This window comes from Camelina sativa, chromosome 1, assembly GCF_000633955.1.
Source record: "Camelina sativa cultivar DH55 chromosome 1, Cs, whole genome shotgun sequence".
NCBI classification, from domain to species: domain Eukaryota; kingdom Viridiplantae; phylum Streptophyta; class Magnoliopsida; order Brassicales; family Brassicaceae; genus Camelina; species Camelina sativa.
Genome location: NC_025685.1, coordinates 8389562 through 8412427, shown reverse-complemented (window position 1 = coordinate 8412427; position 22866 = coordinate 8389562). Strand labels below are relative to the sequence as shown.

Below are 22866 nucleotides of genomic sequence, written 5' to 3'. Positions count from 1 at the left end.
AAGATGGAAAGTGGGAACAACTTCCTTTGTACTTTGATATATTATATTCTCACTTCTCAGTAGTCAGCCTTGCTTTCTTCATTATCTTTCGATTTTGTTATTAATTAACGTTTTCTCATATGGTTAGTGTCACTTGTAAGAAACCGAGGCGAGCCAACCATTTGTCCAAGTAGTCCAAATTACTTTATTCATTAAGTTTGCGGTTTGAAGAATGCTACGTGCTTTTATTCAAAAAAAAAAAAAAANAAAAAAAAAAAAAAAAAAAAAAAAAAAAAAAAAGAATGCTACGTGCTTTCTATGAAAAACGAAGCGTTTTGTATCCCTTCTATACTCTATAGATAAAGCTGGCAAGTTATATACAAATACGACATCCATGTGCATAATCAGTCTTCTTCTAAACATGTATACGAAAAGATGGAAATTAAAAGCATAATTGCACTGTTTTTTTTTTTTTTTTGCTTTTTTAAAAATTGCCATCAACATAATTGCACTGCTTTGACAAGAAAAAAGCATAATTGCCATGCTTTTGTAATCATCAGATATAACAAGCCCATTCGAATGGGCTTCTATAGTTCCCATTATAGTTACTTACATGACTTTCGTAATAAAATTTCCATTCTTTTTACGGCACTTTACTAAAAGTTTTTCATCCAAAAGTATCACGAATGTTAATATACTCATGAATGTCTTGCATTTTTTCATAATTATTATCAGCATTTTTTTTTATACAAGTAACATGAAACTCCGCAACGTTTGAGATGTTTTGTTTCAACTAGCAGAATTTAACTTAAATGCATATCATACCTTTAGCTCTGTAGCTCTCCAGAATCTAACAATTTGATTTTGAATTATACCACAAAATGAAATAGGGTAAATGTAGTTGACAGTTCTAATAAAAAATAGTCACACTATTCAGGTCATGTAACTCAACCAGTAAACTAAGGGCATCTGTAGTGGAAGTTGGTCATATCGTTACTCTTATTAAAAAATAATAAAAAGATGAGAGAGAAAAGTAAAGAAAGAGTAATGTTTTTTGCTAGAGAATTTTGAGAATATTTTGAAAAACACTTCTCGACATGTGTCATTCATTTACTGGCACACATTTTTAAAAATAAATAAAAAATAAAAATGTGTAATAAAAATATTTTTTTTTGTTTTCTGAGTAACATTGAGTCGTTCTCGACTAAAAATGGTCTAACGAAACTAGCTAGCTACTATTAAAAATAAGAGTCTGAGAGATATCAAATTTGGTTATTCGAGTCGAGCACCAATCACGAGACAGAGGCAACAAATAACTTCTTTTTAATCTAGATCCAAATGTTTTTATTTTTATCAAAAATTAAGTTAGATAAATACAAATGTAAATAGTTGCAGCAGTTGTAGCGCACAAATTCCCTTTATAAAATACTGTCTTAGTATATAAACAGACTGTAAAACGTTTATACTAAGACAATATTTTATAAAAATTTCAGTTCACATTTAGTTAATAGTAAGAGTTTAACCGATCATAAAAGAATGTGCACAACACAAGTAGTTACAATATATTAAACACATTTAAATTTGCATACAAATTTGCAAAACATAATAAAAACTCTACAACTTTCTATATAATGAAACCTGAGGGATCCGTCCGCGGAGTGCCAATGCGTACAACACGTTTACTCAAAAACTTGTAGTATTAATATGTATATCCCACATGAGCAAATACCTTCTCCTACGTTCGAAATCTTGTTTTATTTTATTGTCAATAATCCTTACAATTATATAATCCGAATCCGAATCTCTTGATTAGTTGATTATGTAAATGTGTAATCCAAATCTTCCCGTATATTGAGGAACAAAAGAATGATCCTTATTCCATGATACAAAACAAAAGTAAATTGTTATGAAATTATATGTAATCGCACGCGAATGAAAATGAATCATCATTATTCCTATGTTACTTTGCGGTTCCTCATTTTACTCTCATCATCTTCCTTAATTACCCGTAGCGTGTGAAAAATCTTCATCATTAGCATTTTATTATCATTATTCCTCCTTTTATTAGTAGTAATGAGTATAATACCGTCTTTAATTACTCTTTGAAGTGCGAAAAAAAAATACTAATAAATTTGATTGCATAGAATTCGAATATTTCAGTCCACTTTGTAGATTAGGTGTTAATCAATATTCAGAAAGAATTCGGAGACAATGTTTGTTTAGTTAATAAATCATCAATGTGTAAATCTCTTTACTTAATGTTATATCTTCATACAGAACAAATACAAAAGAAGAATAAAACATTATTCTTATGTATATTTATGAAAAGTAAATAATTTCTTGCATTTTAGAAATTAGATTGATACAAACACTATAATGTCTATCCATTACAACAGATTAATACATTGTATATGCAAACATATATTTTATCATCAAAACAAAAAAAGATGTCCAACAAATTATTTGTTAGTAAAACTCAACCACATAAAAAATTATATCACTTCTTTTGTAGTGATAATAAACTTTAATTTAAATAAATACTAGACTAGTGGAAATTAATGAAAAAAATCTATATCAATCTCCCACAGAATTAGCAACCCTTTAATGTGTGTGCATGTAAACTGTATACACAAACACCCACATACATGCTAGGTGTGTTGCCAAATCTGTGTTGGAGAAGATAAGCTAGTCAAATCTAATAAATTAATCCCTTACAAATATTCTAGAAAACTCCTCATAAATGAGTCACTAAGAATTGAATGATGTTGACTTCGAACGGGAACATGACATTGGATATGTTTTTTTTTCATGTGATGCAAACGAATTGCCTCTGCCAATGGAAACCTCAGCAATACAACCCCACACTTTCGGAACTCGATTCTTCTTCATATCTCTATCTTCATCCAAAAAAAAATTGGAACTATTTGCACCACAAATTTGTGGAGAAATAATTGTGAATATGCCTCATTACAAATTTGTCTTTGCCGTTTAACCACCAGACTAAAAGTTTGTGATCTTCATCGAATATGTTATCTCATTTTATAGTTTTCAATCTCACGGTAAACAAATATAACTTACTCATGTATATTAAGTTATTAACTAAAACATCATTCTCGGATGAGTTTCATGGTTTACATTTATACAACAATAAAAATAGTTTTCAAGTTGTACGTTTGTGTTGAACTAAAATTTATTATCAAATGACAATACTAGCTAGCTAGAAGAAAAATAGAACGTAGAATCTTGTCTTTCCTCTAATCCGTTTAGCATTAATACATTTAGAGTTACATGTTCGACTTGATTACTAATTACAACAAATATATAAGTTGATCAAAAAAAAAAAGAGAGAGAAAAGTTGCCAATAGTATCCTTACATATGAGGACAAGTGGAAATTATTGTCCACCAAGAACAATAATGGATGGATCAGACGATGAGTGAGGTAATTTATTAAAAGGTGACATAATAGGAATTGGCGTAGATATTTTTTCCGATTTGGCATAATTGCTAATTGTAGACAATATGATGCACGTTCGCATCATTATAGTTTTGTTTTTCTTTCGGTGCAATTTACCCTATTATCAAATTATATGCTCACGAGTTAATATACATATATACTCAATTCATTCGTCAGCCGTTAGAATGATTACAGATAACAAATAAATCGAGAAAAACTTTTGAAGTTTTATAAAATGCTACTTAATTACCATTCATTTCTCTTTAATACATGGACGTGTATATATCTTCTTCAGTTAAAGAGATGCTTGATCGATATCTATTATAAAAGGTTATAAATAAGATCTTACGCTCGTTTTAACGGCTATTATTCGTTTAATTATGCTAAACCTAATTGAAAGTTAAACCTAACTATAAGAAAACTCAATTGTCACAATAATATTCAAAAATAAATGATTCACGAGTCAGCAAGCATTTCATCCTACTCCTCCTACCTCTCTTACCTCTAATAACTGAAATATTTTCAACACCTAAGTTTGATTTTACTATTTAGGCCAACAACTTTCGGTCACCCATGCCTTTTCTCACATACTGATCAACAAAAAAAAATTCAACTTTTGCTGTTTTCCTTAAATTCAAAGAAAGAAGGCTAAGAAGCTATAAACAAAACAAAAAAAAAACAAAGAAAAAAAGAAACTATATGTACATATTCAAATAATAATGCATGCAACAAATACAGTAATGGATGAATGAAGAGACGATAATTTTTGAAAGAGCAAAAACTGAAAGAAGAAATAAAAACTAAATGGCACAACCCACCCTTTAGGCATTAGTATATATCACCAAAAGTAATGTATTTTGATGTATAATATAAATACGAATGGCACAACCGTGAGCAACTAAAGCAATGATTAATAAAATAAAAAGTAGGACCAAACTCAAATCCATTGAATATGAATAATCTAATTATAATGCAACTCCTAATTTTGTTAGCTTCATCAGACAATTTAGGCAGTCCAACCATATATACTTTTCAGACAACTAAAAAATGTAACTGCGAATACTTTTATAATGTATATACGTNAAAAAAAAAAAAAAAAAAAAAAAAAAAGTTAACAAACAAACATTATAGTGAACAGAAAGAAGAGAAGATGACAATCCCAGAAAAAAAGAAACGCTTTTGCTTTTTCTCCCCCCGACATCAAAAACACCTTCGCTAGCTTGCTCGAATAATATAATCCATCAAGTTTTCTCTTTCTCCGTAGTGGAAGCCAACACAATCTTTATTTATTAACAACATTAAACATAAATGTCAAAATATTATTATCCGCCCATGACCAATCTCAGCTTGTATATATAATCTGTTGCTTTTAGTTTCTGTTTATTATTAAAAAGAAAAAAAAAACATATATACATTTTACATTATAGTTCATCAAAAATGTACTAAAAATAGGACATGAGATGGACCAAGGCCATGTGGCTGTGGGACGAGACTAAAATAGACCCCCTCGTGCAGATATGAGATCCCACCAAAATCCCACACGCTTCTAACTCACACACGAGTAATGGTCACTCTACGCTGTTGGTTCTGGTCAAAGTCCTCCCCATCAACAAATTAACAACACATCAAAACGGTTACGACTTGACCCAATTCATCCAGAAACATTCTTTGATTTGTTTTGACCCCTGACCAAAACTTAATTGAATCCTTCAATCTTTTTTCTAGAATTTCCGACTTGTCCTCAAGATTATTCAAATACTATATGAAAATTATTATGTTTTGGGAATATTATTACTCAAAACAAAAAAAATATATATATATATATATAATGAATTAGGTTAAAAAAGAGGGTGACGCAAGCGTGCGTTTAAAACCCATCAAACTCTCCACTCACTTAGTTTCATTCTTCATTCTTCTTCTTCACCTTCCACACTTACGCATCTCTCATCTTCTTTTATTTTTCCCGCATTTTCTTCCTTTTAACTCGAGATGGGGAGACACGATGATGAAACAGAGACATCGTACATTACAGTCCCTAGCTTCTTCAAATGTCCTATATCTCTAGACGTGATGACATCTCCCGTTAGCCTCTGCACTGGCGTAACCTACGATCGAGCCAGCATCCAGCGATGGCTCGATGGAGGTAACAACACTTGTCCCGCTACTATGCAACTCCTCAAAACTCAAGATCTCGTTCCTAACCTCACTCTCCAACGTCTCATCAAACTCTGGTCCGACTCTTCTGGTCCCGGTTCTTCTCCGATTCTGAATCCTCCTTCTGGTACAAAAGTTCCGACCAAGGAAGAAGTTAATGAGTCGTTGAATAGACTGATGACAACTCTCTCGAGAGACGACGACGTTCGTATTGAGATTTTGACTAGGATCGTTCGGTTCTTGAAAGACTCTGATACGAACAGAGAGTTTCTCAAGAAGAAGAAGACAGAGTTTATAACATTGCTCGTTGGTATCATACGAATGAAGACGACGACGAAGAAGAAGATGGAGTTAGTTCTAATGGCGACTAAGATTTTGGATACGATCAAACCAGATCGTGAAACGTTATCGAATCTGATGCTCAACGACGACGGAGGAGATTGTTTAACGGCGATGCTCTTAGCGATCCGACGAGGGGATCAAGATTCGAAGATCGAAGCCGTTAGGGTTTTGGATTGGATCTCATACGACGCTAGATCGAAGCTCTTGGTCGCGGAACACGACGGCGTTTTAACAGAGACGATCAAATTGATCAACGTCACCGACTCAGATCCGAGTTTGATCGAAGCGAGTTTATCGTTTCTAATCACAATCTCTAAATCGAAACGAGTCGGATCAAAACTAATCGCTGCTAAAGTAATCTCCAAGATCAAAGACATTCTCATGACCACGGAGATGACGAGCGTCTCCGTGACGGAGAAGTCACTGAAGCTGTTGGAGACTCTGTCGTCGAAGCGAGAAGGGAGAGCAGAGATGTGCGGGGAAGACAACGGGAGATGCGTGGAAGGAGTTGTGAACAAGCTTTTGAAAGTGTCGACGGCGGCGACGGAGCACGCGGTGACGATACTGTGGTGTTTGTGCTATGTTTTCAGGGAAGGTACGGCGGCGGTGGAGAGGAGTAACGGAGTGACGAAGCTGTTGGTGGTGATACAGAGCAACTGCTCGGTGATGGTGAGACAAATGGCTAAAGATCTCATTAAAGTGTTGAAGATTAACTCTTCTGCTTTGTCTGCTTATGAGACCAAGACCACTCATATTATGCCTTTTTGATTTTTATATTTTTGTTATTATAAGATAAGAAACAAAAATATGTTACTGGCGAACTATTTTGAAACCTAGTCGAGATATTTGTAAATCATCCTTAGGCAAGTTTTGTTATAGTGTAATCGATTTTACTACTAATGAATGGTTTCTTGTAATTGTGTTGATTTAAGCGATTAAAACTCATACCAACAATTTAAGAAGGAGTTGTATAAGTTGGATTTTGTTTATTAATCTTGTGAGATTATGCTCTGTTTCTAGTGTCTATTGCTGAATAGTATTGTTAATTTGTGACAAGATTAGATGGTATTGGTAGGGGAAGGGATCAAAGTGACTAATTAATTAGTTTGATTTGTTAGCTGAGGCTATAACTAAAAACTCTATATTTTTAGTTAGACACACTCTTTGGTACAAAAAAAAATCAAATGACAGCTTCACGTACTAGATAGATTAAGCTAATGTATGTATGGTTCACTGAATCTGGTGTACGTACTAGTATGAGTTTAAATGGATGGTTATATAATTTTGCTTACTAAACCAGATATAAAAAGAGGAATAATAAAATAACCGAATAAGATTCCTTTAGATTGAAGTGACAAACGAAATATGGTCTCTCATGTCTAAATCTTGGAAACTTATATTGTCTTTTCTTTCTTGTTAGAGGAGGTTGCAACATTTCATGGTCATGCCTCTCTCACACCCACTCGCTTTTAAGTATTATTATTCTATCTTTTGTTCGAATTTTGATTTGAATGGTACTTGCTTCAACATTTGAATTGAAACTTATTCTCTTTTTATTGTATAAAGCAATACTATTTGTAAAAGGGAGCGAAAGTTTTATCCTTTTGAATAGTAGGAATCTATACACGTAAGTTTTCAGGTTGTATGAATCTTTTAAATGTTTTATACCACATGAAAAATCATAGGTGCTTTAATCGTATATATTACATCATCGATCGTAATCGTTAGAAGATACTAACATTCGGTATAAGTTTTAATTTGTTATATATAACGAATTTAACTATCTATAAAAAAAAAACTAACTTGAAGAAAGTTAAAGGCTACATACCATTTTTTTACCATACGGTGACCAGTTCGAAGCAACAACAATATTTTTTGACAGATTTTTTAATATATGTTTGCTTGTAGCCTTAAATAACTGGGGCTGGCTCTGTTTCGAATTTCAATCAAGACATCTCATATCGCTATGGTTACAAGGTATACAAAAATTACCCCATAAACCCTATACAGTAACTCTACATTCCTCTGGATCCCAAGTAAAGTTTGGTTTTCTTTTTATTTGCACTTCCCGCTGCTGTACCAAGAAGGAGTTCAGAATCTCCTCTTATGCTGGAAAACAATTATTGGATAGATGGGGTTTGTTTGACAAAAAAAAAATCATTGGATAGATGTTTAATGGAGTCTTCACCGCCCTCGCCATTTTCTTCCTCTGCAAGGAACCTCTAAAACACCAATTCTATCACCCTAACGGGAAAACGGCAGGCCGAGAAATCCTCGCAGCAGGACAATGTACACTTGCGTAGTCTGTGTTGCTAGTTTCCAAATGGCTTTGGCCATAAGCTGTTTCATTTGGCTCCAACACATTGTAATATGGGCTAAGTCGCTTTCTTGTACATCTTCCTCATGATCTGTGGAGCCAGTCCCGGCCCTACCATAAGGCAGGCAAAGCATCTGCTTTACGCCACACAATATTAAGAAAAAATTGAGTCAACATTGTTGGATATGTTATTGGTCTAGTGGTATTAATTGAGGCGGCAAATACAAGCAGTTTTAAGGACATTCTGTTTCGATTCCACTTTCTCCCACCTTTTATTTAGTTTTTTTCTTTCTTTTCCCCTCTTATTTCCAAAATCTTCTCCATTTTTTATATACTTTTTGTTTTACTTAGTTTTCTTTTACCTTTTTCTTCATTCTTTTATTAATCACATTTACAACATGAACAATATTACTGAAACAAAATAATTTTTAATAACTATGTAAAAGTTTCACAATTTTTAACAATTACACTTCTATAAATTTGCTTTAGGCCACATAAACAATAGGACCGGCCCTGTGTGGAGCCACCGGTTCTACCTTCCACACAGACCACATATGCTTACAAAGTCTTTATCGAAGTATTAACAAAGTCTTTATCGAAGTATTAGCTCCCTTATACTCTCATCATGATGATCTTTTTGATCCCTTACTTTGAGAGTCATCCCGGGTTATCATCAAATGATTCAGTGGATTCGGTACGAGGGTCAATTCTTTCTTTGGAATATTTATTTGCCAACTCTTTGCTTTGATTTTTTAATTCCATTACACAACTAACATACCATAAATTTTGTTTCCAAATTTGTGTTTTCCATTTTTCCAACTCCTCCCATCATCAAGTATCATACTATCACATGTATATATATGCCTAAACAGTTATGAGAATTTTTCCATTTTTCTATTTCTTCAAAGCTGTTTACTTTTTTTTTTCTTTCTTTTTATTGGTTTATAGTGTCCACTTTTACCATTAATTTTACGCAGAACGTATCCAACTTTGTATAATAGGGTTTTCGTATAGCACTCCAAAATTCTTCTTAATTACAAATTCTCTGCAAGAACTTTGTCTTTTGGTTGAGGAAGTAAAAGCCTAATTAAGAAAGCGATTTGATAAGATATGGGGAATCAGATGCAGAAGAGTACTACCTCGGGTAAGTCGTTTGTTCTTCTGATTTCTTTTGGTTTAAGTTTTGTTTGTTTGCTCTTTTGGTCTCCGAGTAGCAAAAAAAAAAAAAAAAGTTTATGAGAAATTTCTTTGTCGTCTCTCCTCAATGTAAATAATAATAAAAAAAAAAGGCTAAGTAAGCGTTTTAATTAATATATCAGATATAGGGAATTCTGAGTTGCAAACGAGTTTCTCGTTCGAGATAAATAACTTCTCCGAGAAGAAAAGGGGGTCGTCTCCGACGTTCTTAGGCTGTGGATGGGAATGGTAAGTGAGTATAATCAATCTTTAGTGTTTAAAAGTGGTTATAATCTTATACTTTGGTAATAATTTAAAATATTATCTTAGGTTTGTTGTATTTCATCACAAGGAAAACGATGATGACTTGCGTCTGTACCTGTGCGTTCACAATTTTAGAACACTTCTAACTGGATGGAAAACGCGAGTTCGTCATCGCTTCATTTTGTTGAATCAATCCAGAAAGGAGCTCTACAGAGCAGCTGGTAATGATATGATCGTATCGTAATTTATACATCATAATATCTCATTGATAAAGAAGATAAGTTTATATATATATATATATATACATATCTGTTTTGTCTTACAGAAACAACAAGCATGTTCTGCGCTAAAACCCCATCGTGGGGTACTATGACACTGCCTCTTAGCAAGCTTAAAGAGGAAGGATTTCTGGAGAATAACAAATTGATCATTAAAGTCCAAGTTAAAGTAGCTGAAGAAGAAGGACATGTAACTGGGAAGGATATGTTTGAAATCGAAGGTTTTGAGTTTCTTTCTACTCAGGTATGCATTGCTTATACATATATAGGAGCTTCCTCATTTCTTTTTCTTTCTTTCTTTCTGGATAACCCGATCTTGTTGTTTCTTTTTTGTTGGCAGGTTTTTCCTTAGCCGGCTATTCATGAAACACCCAGACATTGCAATTGATTTCAAACTAAATTGCAAAGGTCTAAAAACAGCATACATGAATACTATCATCAGCCTCATCGAGACATTGTGCAGGTCTCCTAAGAGCTTTTCTGAGACTGAGCTAAGCAGCATTGACAGCGATTTGAGAGAGCTAACAGAAGCGGGTTTTAAGCTGGATTGGTTAAAGACAAAGCTTGAGGAGGTTTCCTTGTTGAGGAAGAAAGAAATTGCTGATGATCTCCGAGTCCAAAAATTGGAGGAACGGGTCAAGAGTGCGCAGCTGACTTTGTCGGATATCATAGTTGAACTGGAAACTGAGAAGGCTAAATCTGCTGCTGCTGCTTCTAAATTTTTGTCTTTTTCCGACATTATTTGATGCTAAAAATCATTTTTCGTTCACATATATTTCTCTTGGATTTGGCATAGAAAACTGTTGACATTCTCACTCTTTAACATTTGTTTCACTCTCAGACGTTGTTCTCTCATTCTTTACGTCTCTCTTAATTGTTGCACTCAGTTTTACTTCTTGTTTGGAGAGAAACACAATAACACGTTTTCTCTTTAAAAGACTACATTGTTTTGTTGTTTGGATAGTTTCTTACAACACAACACACACTTCGCACACCCTTGCACTTAGAAACGTTACTCCTAGTTCTAGCATGTAACGCTTACATCAGCCACACTAGTAGCTATCATACACATATTGGAACTCCAAATCCTTAATTGATTCAGTCTTCTTAGACTCTAACAACTTCAACTCTAACAACTCTTCACTTAAGCAAAAATATTGGACTTAGTATTTTGTTCTTTTTTTTTTCCTTTTCTGAAATCACTTGTTAGCTAGTCAAATATCTTTCAAAATCCTATATTACTGGAACCGGAATTTGCTTTTAAGTCATTCAAAATATTATACAAGCTCTTGTTATTCTCCAACCAGAGATTTAGAAAAACTATAAGTCGTCTATCGTTATTAATGGAAAACTAAACAACTTTTTTCTTTTTTTCTTTTCTTTCCAAGTACTAAAAGTGATTTTGTGAGACTTTTGATACCTTTCTCGTTGGAAAATAGAGATGAACAAATTTACGCCTCTACAGTTGCAAAAATAATTATCATTGAGAACAATCGTTTGCCACTCTCTTGGTGTACATCAAAATTCTCTAACCCAAATTTTTATTTATGGTTACTTTCTTTTTGATCATTATATGTGTTATATTTGGTTAGTGGAGTTAAGGTCAAATTCCTCCATTAGATTTTAAAAAATTGAGTTCATTGAAACTGAATTATTATTATTTATTTTGACAAATTAGTGGGATTAATGCATTTACAAGACACACATGATATTTGAGAGAAAAACGCCAATACAGAGAGATCAGAGATAGGGATATCATATGACTAGTCTAAAATGGTTCGCAAGAGTATTTTTGTGGGTGGATCATGGGATATCACGTGATACTGTTGCGATCTGTTTAATGATTAAATCAGTCAATTTCTTTTGTTTTTAAAAATCAGATAATATGATGATGTCACATACAATTTAATTATTTATCCATCTTTATTTTCCTCTTATAGTTCCATTACTTTGTTAGTATAAAAGTTTTGTTGCTTTACTTTAAATTCAATAGTTTGAAAACATCCTAATTCATTTTTAACTGATTTAATTTGTTGATTAATAATGATTAAGATAACACCCAAAAAAAACAAGTATTCTTTCTCCCTCATCAAGTTCCCATATCACACGCACATTATTACCATGTTCATTTGTGCTCGCATTGCTTACCCCTCGCGGACACGTAGAGAGAGAGTCCCATCACTCTCCTCCAAGTCTATCAAAGTTTTTTAATTAATAAAGGAATATATTATTTAATTTTAAATCAACAATAATTTAAAATTTTAAATATTTTCAATGATTATTTCTTAAAGTTTGTAAAATATTAATTTTTGTGAATCAAAAAACTATTTCAAAACATCAATTTTTAGGAAATAAAAGTAGAGGACAAAAACGTAAGTTACTCATGCAAAAAGAAGCACGAAAACAAAAATAAATGAGAGCTAGTGTAGTACGATAGTCCACCGCCGTTTTGCCACTGTGAGAGAGAGGGTCGTATATTATATGTTGGACCACTTTGACACGTTTTTTTCCAACTTGAGAATGTTTTCTTTCTCCGACTTCTTTCTTTTACAGGCAAATAACAAATCAATCAATTAAATCTTGCACAGAGTCGTGTTTTAGCTTATTTTAAATGCATTAATTAAGAAACAATAAGGAACTAATTATTCTAATTATTTAGTATAAGTTTAGAGTTATAGAAAAGCAGCAGGAGAGGTAAATCAAGTTTTTTTTTGGTAATCAACATGGATATATATGCTACATGGAGAAGATTTTTGTATTACATAAGTAAATAAATACCATTTTATGGTAGTTAAAAGTGTATAGCAACGAATTATATACTAGTATAAAATTTTAGTTTTATGGATTGGCATCATTAAGTCGTTAATGTGCTCTTGATTTTCTTTTTTCAAATAGTTGTCACGTGACATGCACACGTATTTGAGGGGATCCGATTTGAGGACACACACTCACCTCATGTATCAAAAGACAGTACTATAGACTACATCATTCATTAAAACATTTTGCTCATCGATCGATCGCTCATCTCTCTCTCTTTTGGCTTCAATCACCATGAGTAAAAACCCTCTCTCTCTTTTTTTTTTTGTTCAAACATTGCACTGATTTTCAATCTTTTTTTTTTGTTATTTCCTTTAGGTAAGAGCTTAAGGATGCTGAGAGTGTATGGAGCTCATTTAAGAGGTATAATATTTCTATAATCAAATCCATTTCTTCCATTTCTTTTGTTACCTTCCTTTGCTTTTCATGTAGAAAAAAGCTTTTGATGATCTGTCTTTTGTTACAAATCCATTTTTTATTTGCATTTATGTTTAAATTATCTTGAATTATTCTATAATACATTTAGTTAATAAAAATTGTGATTTTTTCTGCATATAATGCAATATAAAATTTAAAAACGGACATATATTACTTAATAGATGAATAAAAAAATACGGGTACAATATCCCACATCGTCCAACAAAAATGGACAATGGTTCAGAGTCATACTATAAAAGAGACCAAAATGATTCTGAATACAAATGAGTAGAAAGCTTGATTTATCAGACATTCCAACTTTAAAAACTTTTATTTGATTTATTCCAGTTCTTTATTTTAAAGATTTTTAAAAGGTTAAATATGAAAAATATTTAAAACTTTTAAAAAGTTAAATATGATAAATATTATACCGTATGTACACAATAAATATTGAAAATTAAAATGATATAGTGTGAGTTAAAATATCTCGGGACGAAATTATATAGCGGGACGAGTTTTATCGATATTTATATAAACTAAAAAATATTATTAATTCGCGGTGTTACAGGGGTAAAACATCATTTCATTATTTTGTTAACATTGTCAGTATCAGAGAATAGACATATCTAATTAAATTGATTAAATAAATATTATGTAAAAAAATAAATTATATTGCGGTATTATATGGTTTATTTAACAATTATAATATAATTATAACATATTTAACTAAGAAATACAACTTATAATTAAATATTTTAGTTATAAATAATTTTGCTCCGCGGTTTAGTGTGGATCCTAATCTAGTATACAGATATTAACAAATTATAGGCACTGATTTGTGACATGTCCAGATAATTTGGTGAGCTTAGTAAATAATTGAGGAACAATTAAAATTCCTTGAATAGGGGATCAAGTGCTTCCTAGAGGACGGACTATCGGGCCACTGGCAAGTGGCAAAAGAGGTTTCGACCCGACGCGTTGGTGGAAAATACTCAGTACGTCTTTTAATATAACTAACCCATGTTACTACAAATTTCCTGTTTTACGTGGATAGATTAATATTAATTTACCATAATCAATAAGACTAAATTATTTGGAAAAGCTTTATAAAAAGCACCAATTCTTTGGAAGAAAAAAAAGCTCAAAACTTAAATAAATCCTTAGGAGTTAATTGTGGCAGTAGTCGTTTTTATTTGTTTATTATGGATGAGAGATATCAAAGTTTGAAAATAAGTAACTTTTCTGTTAGCACAGTGATGTTTGAAAAAAGATATCGAGAGACTTAAAGGATCATATTTTACCAATCTTTTTTTTTCTTGCATACTGCCGTGGGTGTAGATAGCTCGACGAAATACTTGTATCTATCTAGCTCGTATCTCAGTTCGAGAAGAACTAAGGACAAGAAACCAAGTGTATCCACTGGTCTTTCTATCCACTTCTAAATAAAAAAAAATATTATAATAGACATTTTAATTTGACAATATAATGTCAAACCATGATCTTTTCTTTGGTGTGAAAAGAGAGACAATGCCTCCTTTAATTTATTAAAAGAAAAATCTTAAACAACAACGTTACGAACGGTAGCAGAACTGTGAGTATCCTTAGACAATAAAGAAATAAGACAACTAGGAATAACATCAAAATCATGAAAACCTAACTCAAGCGAGAAAGAATAGTTTGCCAAACCAGTCAGACGATTTGCCTCTCTATACGTGTGTAAAATATGGACGCACCAATCCCTAGATATGAAGCCATGGCATAACAGTACCAGGAAAGACAAAGGATGAGCCTCGCTAACCCCTATCTCGAGAAAACTTAACTCTGTCCATAATAAGCAATACGAGCCTTGCCACTTGCTTCTCCCAAGCAATACGAGGCCATAATAAGCACCCCACAACTCGGCCAAATGAGCCGAACAGATCCCTATTCTCAGAGAGAAACCACTCACCCACACTCCTGAGCTATCCCGTAGTACACCACCTGCCGTTGCTGTGCCCGGATTTCCATGCGATGCACCATCTGTATTCATCTTCATCCAACCATTCGAAGGTGCAGTCCAAGCAATCATCTGATCAACACGCGTAAGAACATGTCCAAGGCTTCTCATCTCTCTGTTCACACTACCAATCTCCTTGGCCAAGTCCTTTATAAACTTAACTCTATCCCGACACTTGCCTGTACTACCAAAGATATTCCCACAACCCCATTTCTAACCCCACCAAACTGCAACGCCAAATAACGTTGATGTCAAACCATAATCTTAAAAATTAAAAATCAATTTTTTTTTAAGTGCCTCTAAAAAGAATAGTCAGCTTACACATCTTGTAAACCCAAATAATTAAAAATAATGTTTTCAGTATATTAAAGATAAAAATGGCATGTAAATCGTAAAGTATACAATTCTTAAGCAGATTTTAAAAGCGTATTAGGCAAATTTATATTTAGTTTGTGGTTAACATATTTATGCAAACTTAACATCATTATTTTAATGTCATAATTTACTCTATTAACTTGAAATAGATACAGTAAAACCTCTATAAATTAATAATGTTGGGACCAAGACATTTTATTAATTTATAGTGATATTAATTTATCTATAAATTAATAATTATTATTATATAGTGTAAATTAATAATTATTAATTTATAGATATATTTTAATAGTTTGAATATTTAAAATTATGAATTGAGACAATGTTAGCAAAATATAATTTTACTTTCGGTTTTTGTAAATTTTATGGTATTGGAATTGAATTTGTAATATATAGAAAACATTATTAACGATAAATTACAAATACAATAGACAAATTCACTTATACACATGACATACATAAATTCAAATTTATGAATAATAATATCAATTTTTGTATTTTAATAGTCAATCAAAATATCAAAATGTAAATGATGAATATTTAGAAATTGAAAATTTCCAAAAATTAGCTATTTTTTGGCATGTTACAGAATATTGTATATCATTATAGTTTGAAAATACAACATAACAATTGTTTTATAGATATGAGCTTTAGGAGAAACATACATTATATATATGTAAATTTACATGATTATTAATTTATAATATTATTGGGACTATATTTTACATGGAGATTTCAAAAAAATTATTATCTTATAATCTTATCAAATTTTGTTATTTTTTACATTGGCCCGACTTGGGACTAACAAAATTTATTAATTTATAGTGTTAATTAATTTATAGAGTATTAATTTATAGAGGTTTTACTGTATTACATAGTTATTTTACCATACAATTTAGCATACCCATATTTAGTATACTAAATTTGATAACATGTAAAAAGTCTGCTTATTTTTATATAGACTTCAAAAGCCTATATAGCTAGTCTTTTGTTGTTGGTACTCCGTAGTCCGTACTTCTTAAGATCTTGTTTACAACGTAACATTAAAATGATGATAACATATAAATGTTTTCCTATACATTGTTACATTCTTCGGAATCTATGAAATTATTGTTAGAGAGAGTTTTTTTGTATTGGACGAAATTGAAGTGATCAACTGTTTGATTGGGCCAAACTAGATTCCGTATGTGGGCTTTGCATAAACAAATAAAAGCGTGTTTCATCCGGACTTCCAAGCTCAATCGAATATCAAGATTTAATATCAAGATAATACACTGACGAATCTTTCACAGAACAGAGTCAAATTAATAGAACAAAACTAAAAACATTGAAAAAAAAAACATAGAACAATAAAACCAAAAGTAGCACATTATTAATTATTGAAACGAAAGGTTTATCGAAATCCAATGAGTGGTTCAAACCAATCACAATATGTTTGAGCTTTTATGTGATTTAATATTGTTTGTCTAATTGAAATGAAACAGAATTATATTAAAAATGTTTGAAAAAAAATAATTCAATTGAATATTTTTCTTCGACAACTCATTGTAGGTCTTGTTAGGTTTGTTACTTCTGTTCTATGCATGCAGTAGCAGACAATCAATAGCTTAGAAAGTAAGGATTGATCGATACCGCATATTTTGTAACTTCGATTCTTCTAGAACATGTAAATTAAAATTAATTAAACTGAAGTTTCACGGCCCAATAATAGTATGCGTTAATTGTATGTATGGCAGAGTCTGAGAGAGAGGTAATCATTGAAGACATTATTAAAATTGTGTGCCTTGGTTCCTTGATAAATAAAGTAAGATCTTTCCTACTAATTTTCCAAGAATGGGGAGGTTTCCTCAATGAGGAATGTGCTGTACAGCTTTGGTTGGACACACAAAAAGTCAACATTTTTATAAAGTCAAACTAATCCTTCTGTTCTGTTTTTTTGGTCAACTTACTCAGTCGCCGGACAATTTAATTCCCAAACCAAACAAAACAGAGAAGATCAAACAAAACTCAATTCTGAGAAGAAGAAGAAGAAGAAGTGAGAACTTTAATAAATCCCCCCAAATTTTTTAATGGATCCGTCGGAGTATTTCGCCGGCGGCGATCAACAGAACCAGAAACGGCAGCTTCAGATCTGTGGTCCTCGTCCTTCACCTCTCAGCGTCCACAAAGACTCACACAAAATCATCAAGAAACCACCTAAACACCCTGCGCCGCCTCAGAACCGTGACCAACCCCAGCAGCCTTATGTTCCTAGAGAGCCGGTGGTCATCTACGCCGTTTCCCCCAAGGTCGTACACGCCACCGCGTCCGAGTTCATGAACGTAGTCCAGCGTCTCACGGGTATCTCCTCTGAAGTTTTCCTCGAATCTGGCGGCGGTGGTAACGTTTCACCGGCGGCGAGACTTGCGTCGACGGAAAATGCTAGCCCGAGAGGAGGTAAAGAACCTCCGGTGGTGGTGGCTAGAGATGATGAAATCCCCACGGCCATGGAAGAAGCAGCTGAGTTTGGTGGTTATGCTCCGGGGATACTCTCCCCGTCTCCGGCCATGTTGCCGACAGCTTCTGCCGGGATTTTCTCTCAAGGTGGAATGTTCTCGCCGGCTATACCGCCGGGATGGTTTTCGCCGGCGGGATTGATGAGCCCGTTTCTAACGTTTAGTCCTGGTTATACTAGTTTGGTTGCTTCTCCAACTTTTGCTGATGTCTTTAGTAGTAGTAGTCATTTATGGGATCTTCAGTAACGATTATATTTAATATTTATGTGTTTTGCTTCTCTGTTATTTTTTTTGTATTGTATCTTTAACATATCCAATGTTGTAATAACCCAAAGGGTTTAAAAATGAGCTTCATGTAAAAAAAACTAAATTTAACTTTCAAAAATTTCAGACAGATTCCTAAACGTTGTCTGCAAACTATATATATATATATATATATATATATAGGAGTGACAAGATTCTCCTGACCTAAGATACTCTGTTAAGTTTTGTGTTTTGAGAAAGAGGGATTCATGATGTAGTAGTTGTTGTAACAACAGAGTTCCAGGTTCCTCCTATCAATGTACCGACTCTCTCTCCTTTGATTGCTTTGGCGATGTTTCCAGGTTCCGATAGATTGAATACCACAACTGCCAACATCAACACAGACCAAGTAAGCGTTCTTGTTGATGATCATGTTAAGGTTTGAGAGAGTGTTTTTAAATACAGACCTGGGATGTTGTTTTCTTGGCAAAGAGTGATAGCAGTCATATCCATCACCGAGAGGTCCTTTGAGGTTACTTCTTGGTAAGTTAGTGATTCGAGGAGGCGAGCGTTTGGGTTTCGTTTAGGATCATCGTCGAACACTCCATCAACATTTGTTGCTTTTAGCACTACTTCTGCGTTAACTGTGTCCAAATGCGATAAGTTTTGTTTTTTTAACGATGCTAATGATAAATGAATCATTGGAGAAAACTTGAAACAGAAACCACCTCCGACTTACTTTCAGCACATCGAAGAGCTGCTGCAGTATCGGTGGTGAAAAACGGATTGCCTGTTCCAGCTGCAAATATAACAACCCTGCCTTTTTCTAGATGTCTGATTGCTCGTCTTCTTATGTAAGGCTCTGCTACTTCCGACATGCGGAAAGCGGTTTGGACACGGGTTGGGATGCCGATACTCTCCATTGTCGCTTGAAGAAATATTGCATTCATCACAGTTGCCAGCATTCTGTCAAATTTTCAGACGAACCAATGAGACAACAAAAAAAAACTCCAATAGACGAAATTTCAAGGTCTTATTGGCGCAAAGGGAACAAGATAAGTCCATACAGAAGGAGTAAAGTTCAGAAAAACAAATTTGTGTGGACTAGAGTCATGAGTGGATATAATTACCCGATATAATCAGCAGAGGAGCGATCAAGGCCACTGCACCCAGCCCAGGTGGATCCACGAAAGATATTTCCTCCTCCAACAACAATAGCAACCTATTGTAAAGGTTGTAAGATCAAGACAGAGCACACAAAACATTGCAATGGGCATGCTCAATGACCCAGACCCATCATCTATTACATGTAGACTCCCATAAATCTCCACCCCATGACTTAAGCATCCGTTTCTTGTAAGTTTAAACTAAATGATTTTCCACATAGTTTCTTACTACTCTATAGGCAATCATCAAATGCTTAGGGTACCATATTTTATTATCAATCAACATGTCTAGGAAAGAGCACAAAGCGTAATACCTAACCACTAAGTGTCACAGTAAACACAATTACAACTAGAACAAAAATGTTTGAATAAAGTGTTTCCAGAATTACCTCAATACCAAGTCGAGTTACTGCTGCAACTTCCCTTGCAATCGCCATAGTAACCTAATTAATGGGAAAACAGATGAGACGTCTGTAGTAGGAAACAGAGAACAAAGAAAAGCAAAAACAAAAACCTTAGGATCTATATTCTGCTCCTCGTCTCCAGCAAGAGCTTCTCCACTGACTGAGTAAAACCCTTCTCCATTTAAGTGGTGGTTTAGATGTTCCATCAAAGGAAGGCATTCGTGGAAAAGATGATTGCCCATTTAAGCTACTGAAAAATTTACAGATGACGGCAACAGAGCTTTAAAACAAAATCAGCCAAAAGTTCCAAACTTCATGAATGGGTTTAGATTTACTTCAACCAAAACAATTAAAATTCAGATTTAAAGTCTATTTTGAATGAAGTCTTAAACCCTAAACCCAAAAAGTGTCTTCATTGACGAATTTTCACAAACATCTTATGGGCCTAAAGATTGAGAATTGAAGATCATACCTTCCGTTCCCGTTCCCGTTCCCGTTCATGGAATCTGACGCTGAACCGTTGTCTGAGGACAAAGAAGAAGAGCAGCTGAGAAGTACACGCCTACTACAATTCTGTGCGGAGAAGAAACTACGATGGCGAGGAGTGAGAGGGACGAAAGAGGTTCGGGAAATAGAAGAAGAGGAAGACGAAGACGAAGAAGCTGAGATTGGAGAGTAAGAGGTGAGAGGCAACGGAATCGCCATTGCCGGAGAGAAGAATTGAGAGATCTTACTGAAATAATTCAGTAGAGAAGCGTCGCCGGCACAAAAAAAAGGGGTTTGAGTTTTTTTGGGAAGATAAGGTCTGGTTCGATTGTAATTTTACTCATTAATCTTTGCCGTTATATATTTAAAACTTTCCCCAAATAATTCACTATATTTAATGTTTATCTTATCATACAAAATCGAACAAGTTTCATTAATTTATATATTTTATAAGATTTTGATATATGTCAAAATGTTGTCTTTAGATTTTAATATGGATGGTTGCCCAAAAAAAAAGATTTTAATATATGATTTAAATAATTAATATTAGAAAATATATATAATTAATCAAATTAAATAAAGAACACCATTTTTGGGGCACTACATTTAATTTAACAAATGTAGCTACAAAATAGATTACAGATATTTTCTTATATTTAAATAATCACACTATTTTATATGTATTTATTTTTATTGATTAATATATAGGTTTGAAACATTTACATCTTACAAGAGAAGTGAAGAACCACAAAGCACTCCTATCTTCATTTTTTTTTTTTTTTTCAATGACTTGTTGTAAAAAATATGAGTTTTCTTACCAAGTTCAAGTATATTTGAATTTTACTTACAATGAACATTGTTAGAAGGGTGAAATTAAATTCGTTACTTTGCAACGACGTAAAATTGTTTAACACCAAAGCTCAAATCTTTAAACCAAAAAAAAAAAAAAAAAGCTAAATCTTTTAAATATTCCCTATAAAAGGTAACAAACACAAATATAGAAAGAAGAAAAAAGAAGATGAATCTAAATCTTGAAAATAGTTCTTGGTACGAATGGTCAAGGATTGTTCATATTACACAGTATAATGTTAATGGGAATGTTAATTCCTTGAATCCTACGAATGGTCAAGGATTGTTCATATTACACAGTATAATGTTAATGGGAATGTTAATTCCTTGAATCCTTTCTCTCTTTCCTTTTGTCCTTTAAAAAACCTTCCTTCAAAGAGAAGCCACCACTCTCTTTTAACACTTTACTCATGTCTCTCTCTGTTCGAATAACGGAAAGCTCTGTTTGCTTTATAACAAATTATAAAAAAGAACAATATTACACTCAGACAAACACATACCAATCACGTTTCTTGCCGACCGGAAAATGGATACTGAAAAAGGTTATCCCAGAGGTTTCAGAGCTGACAGTATACGATCAGAAACAGGCCGCAGCAGTTTCAGGTCAGATAGTATGCAGATCGATGAAGCAGCCGAGCTACCACAAAACAAGATAGGACAAGAAAACTCGACCTATCTTGTCCTCTTCAAGAACATAGACAGTGGAAACTTAGAAGCCACGAAAGCGTTCTTGGACCGAAATCCTGAGGCTTTAACCGCAAGCTTAACCTCTAACGGAGACAGACCGATCCATAAAGCTGTTTTGTCTGGTCACATCAAGATCGTGGAAGAGATCATAAGACGGATTCATGATCCAGAGCAAGTGTTGAAGATCAAGAATGATAATGGTTACACTGCGCTTACTTATGCTGCGACCGGTGGGATTGTGAGGATTGCAGAGTGTTTGGTGAATAAATGTCCCAGTTTGGTTAGTGTCCGGAACGAGAAAGAGCATATACCAATCGTGGTGGCTTCGTTGTATGGTCACAAACATCTTGTTCGGTATCTTTACAATCACACACCTCTCAGTGATCTTGATCCTGATGGTTCAGATGATCACAATGGCAAGAACGGAGCGATGCTTGTGACTAATTGTATTGTCGATGGATTATATGGTATGTTCATATAACTTTTTTTTGGCAACTATATTATATGTTCACAAGATGGCTAATGTGTCGCATATATGAAGGTATTGCTTTGGATCTGATTCAGAGATATCCCAAGCTGGCTTATACTCGAGACAGCGACAATGATACAGCGATCATCGCGCTTGCTCAAACACCTTGTGCGTTCCTTAGCGGTACCCGTCTTGCGTTTTGGCAACGGTGGATATATTATTGTGAGTATACTTAGCTTATGCTTGCTTATTAGACGAAGACTAAAAATAACTTTTTTTAATTATTAGAACTTTATAAGGAAGTTCATGCTTTTTATGTTGCAGGTATTCACATAGAAAAGGTTAATAACCCTCACGAAGTTCTGAATCATCATGACCATCAATACAGGAAAGAAGAAGATCATAGTTGGATTCAAGACAAGTTGTGGAAACACCTTAAAGTTCTTTGTAAGCAGTAAAACTCATCTCAAATAGTGAGCCATGTCGATGATTGTGAT

General features: G+C 33.5%; 3 protein-coding genes, 1 long non-coding RNA gene and 1 pseudogene across 4 annotated transcripts; 4 read left to right on the top strand and 1 right to left on the bottom strand.

The window, feature by feature from the left end:
- LOC104783648 (U-box domain-containing protein 29-like) lies at nt 5214–6847 on the top strand. The gene has a single exon (XM_010508780.2). It carries the CDS (start codon nt 5424–5426, stop codon nt 6696–6698), a length of 1275 nt encoding a protein of 424 aa, XP_010507082.1. The 5' UTR covers nt 5214–5423; the 3' UTR covers nt 6699–6847.
- On the top strand, nt 9815–10613 carry LOC109132218. The gene is made up of 3 exons (XR_002037476.1): nt 9815–9908; nt 10013–10209; nt 10306–10613. It is a non-coding gene; the product is annotated as an uncharacterized LOC109132218 (long non-coding RNA).
- LOC104783643 (protein MKS1-like) lies at nt 17422–18469 on the top strand. The gene has a single exon (XM_010508774.2). It carries the CDS (start codon nt 17640–17642, stop codon nt 18309–18311), a length of 672 nt encoding a protein of 223 aa, XP_010507076.1. The 5' UTR covers nt 17422–17639; the 3' UTR covers nt 18312–18469.
- LOC104783635 lies at nt 18420–20695 on the bottom strand (annotated as a pseudogene).
- LOC104783628 lies at nt 21668–22849 on the top strand. Its single transcript, XM_010508765.2, has 3 exons — nt 21668–22367; nt 22442–22591; nt 22694–22849. Exons 1-3 carry the CDS (start codon nt 21740–21742, stop codon nt 22825–22827), a joined length of 912 nt encoding a protein of 303 aa, XP_010507067.1. The 5' UTR covers nt 21668–21739; the 3' UTR covers nt 22828–22849.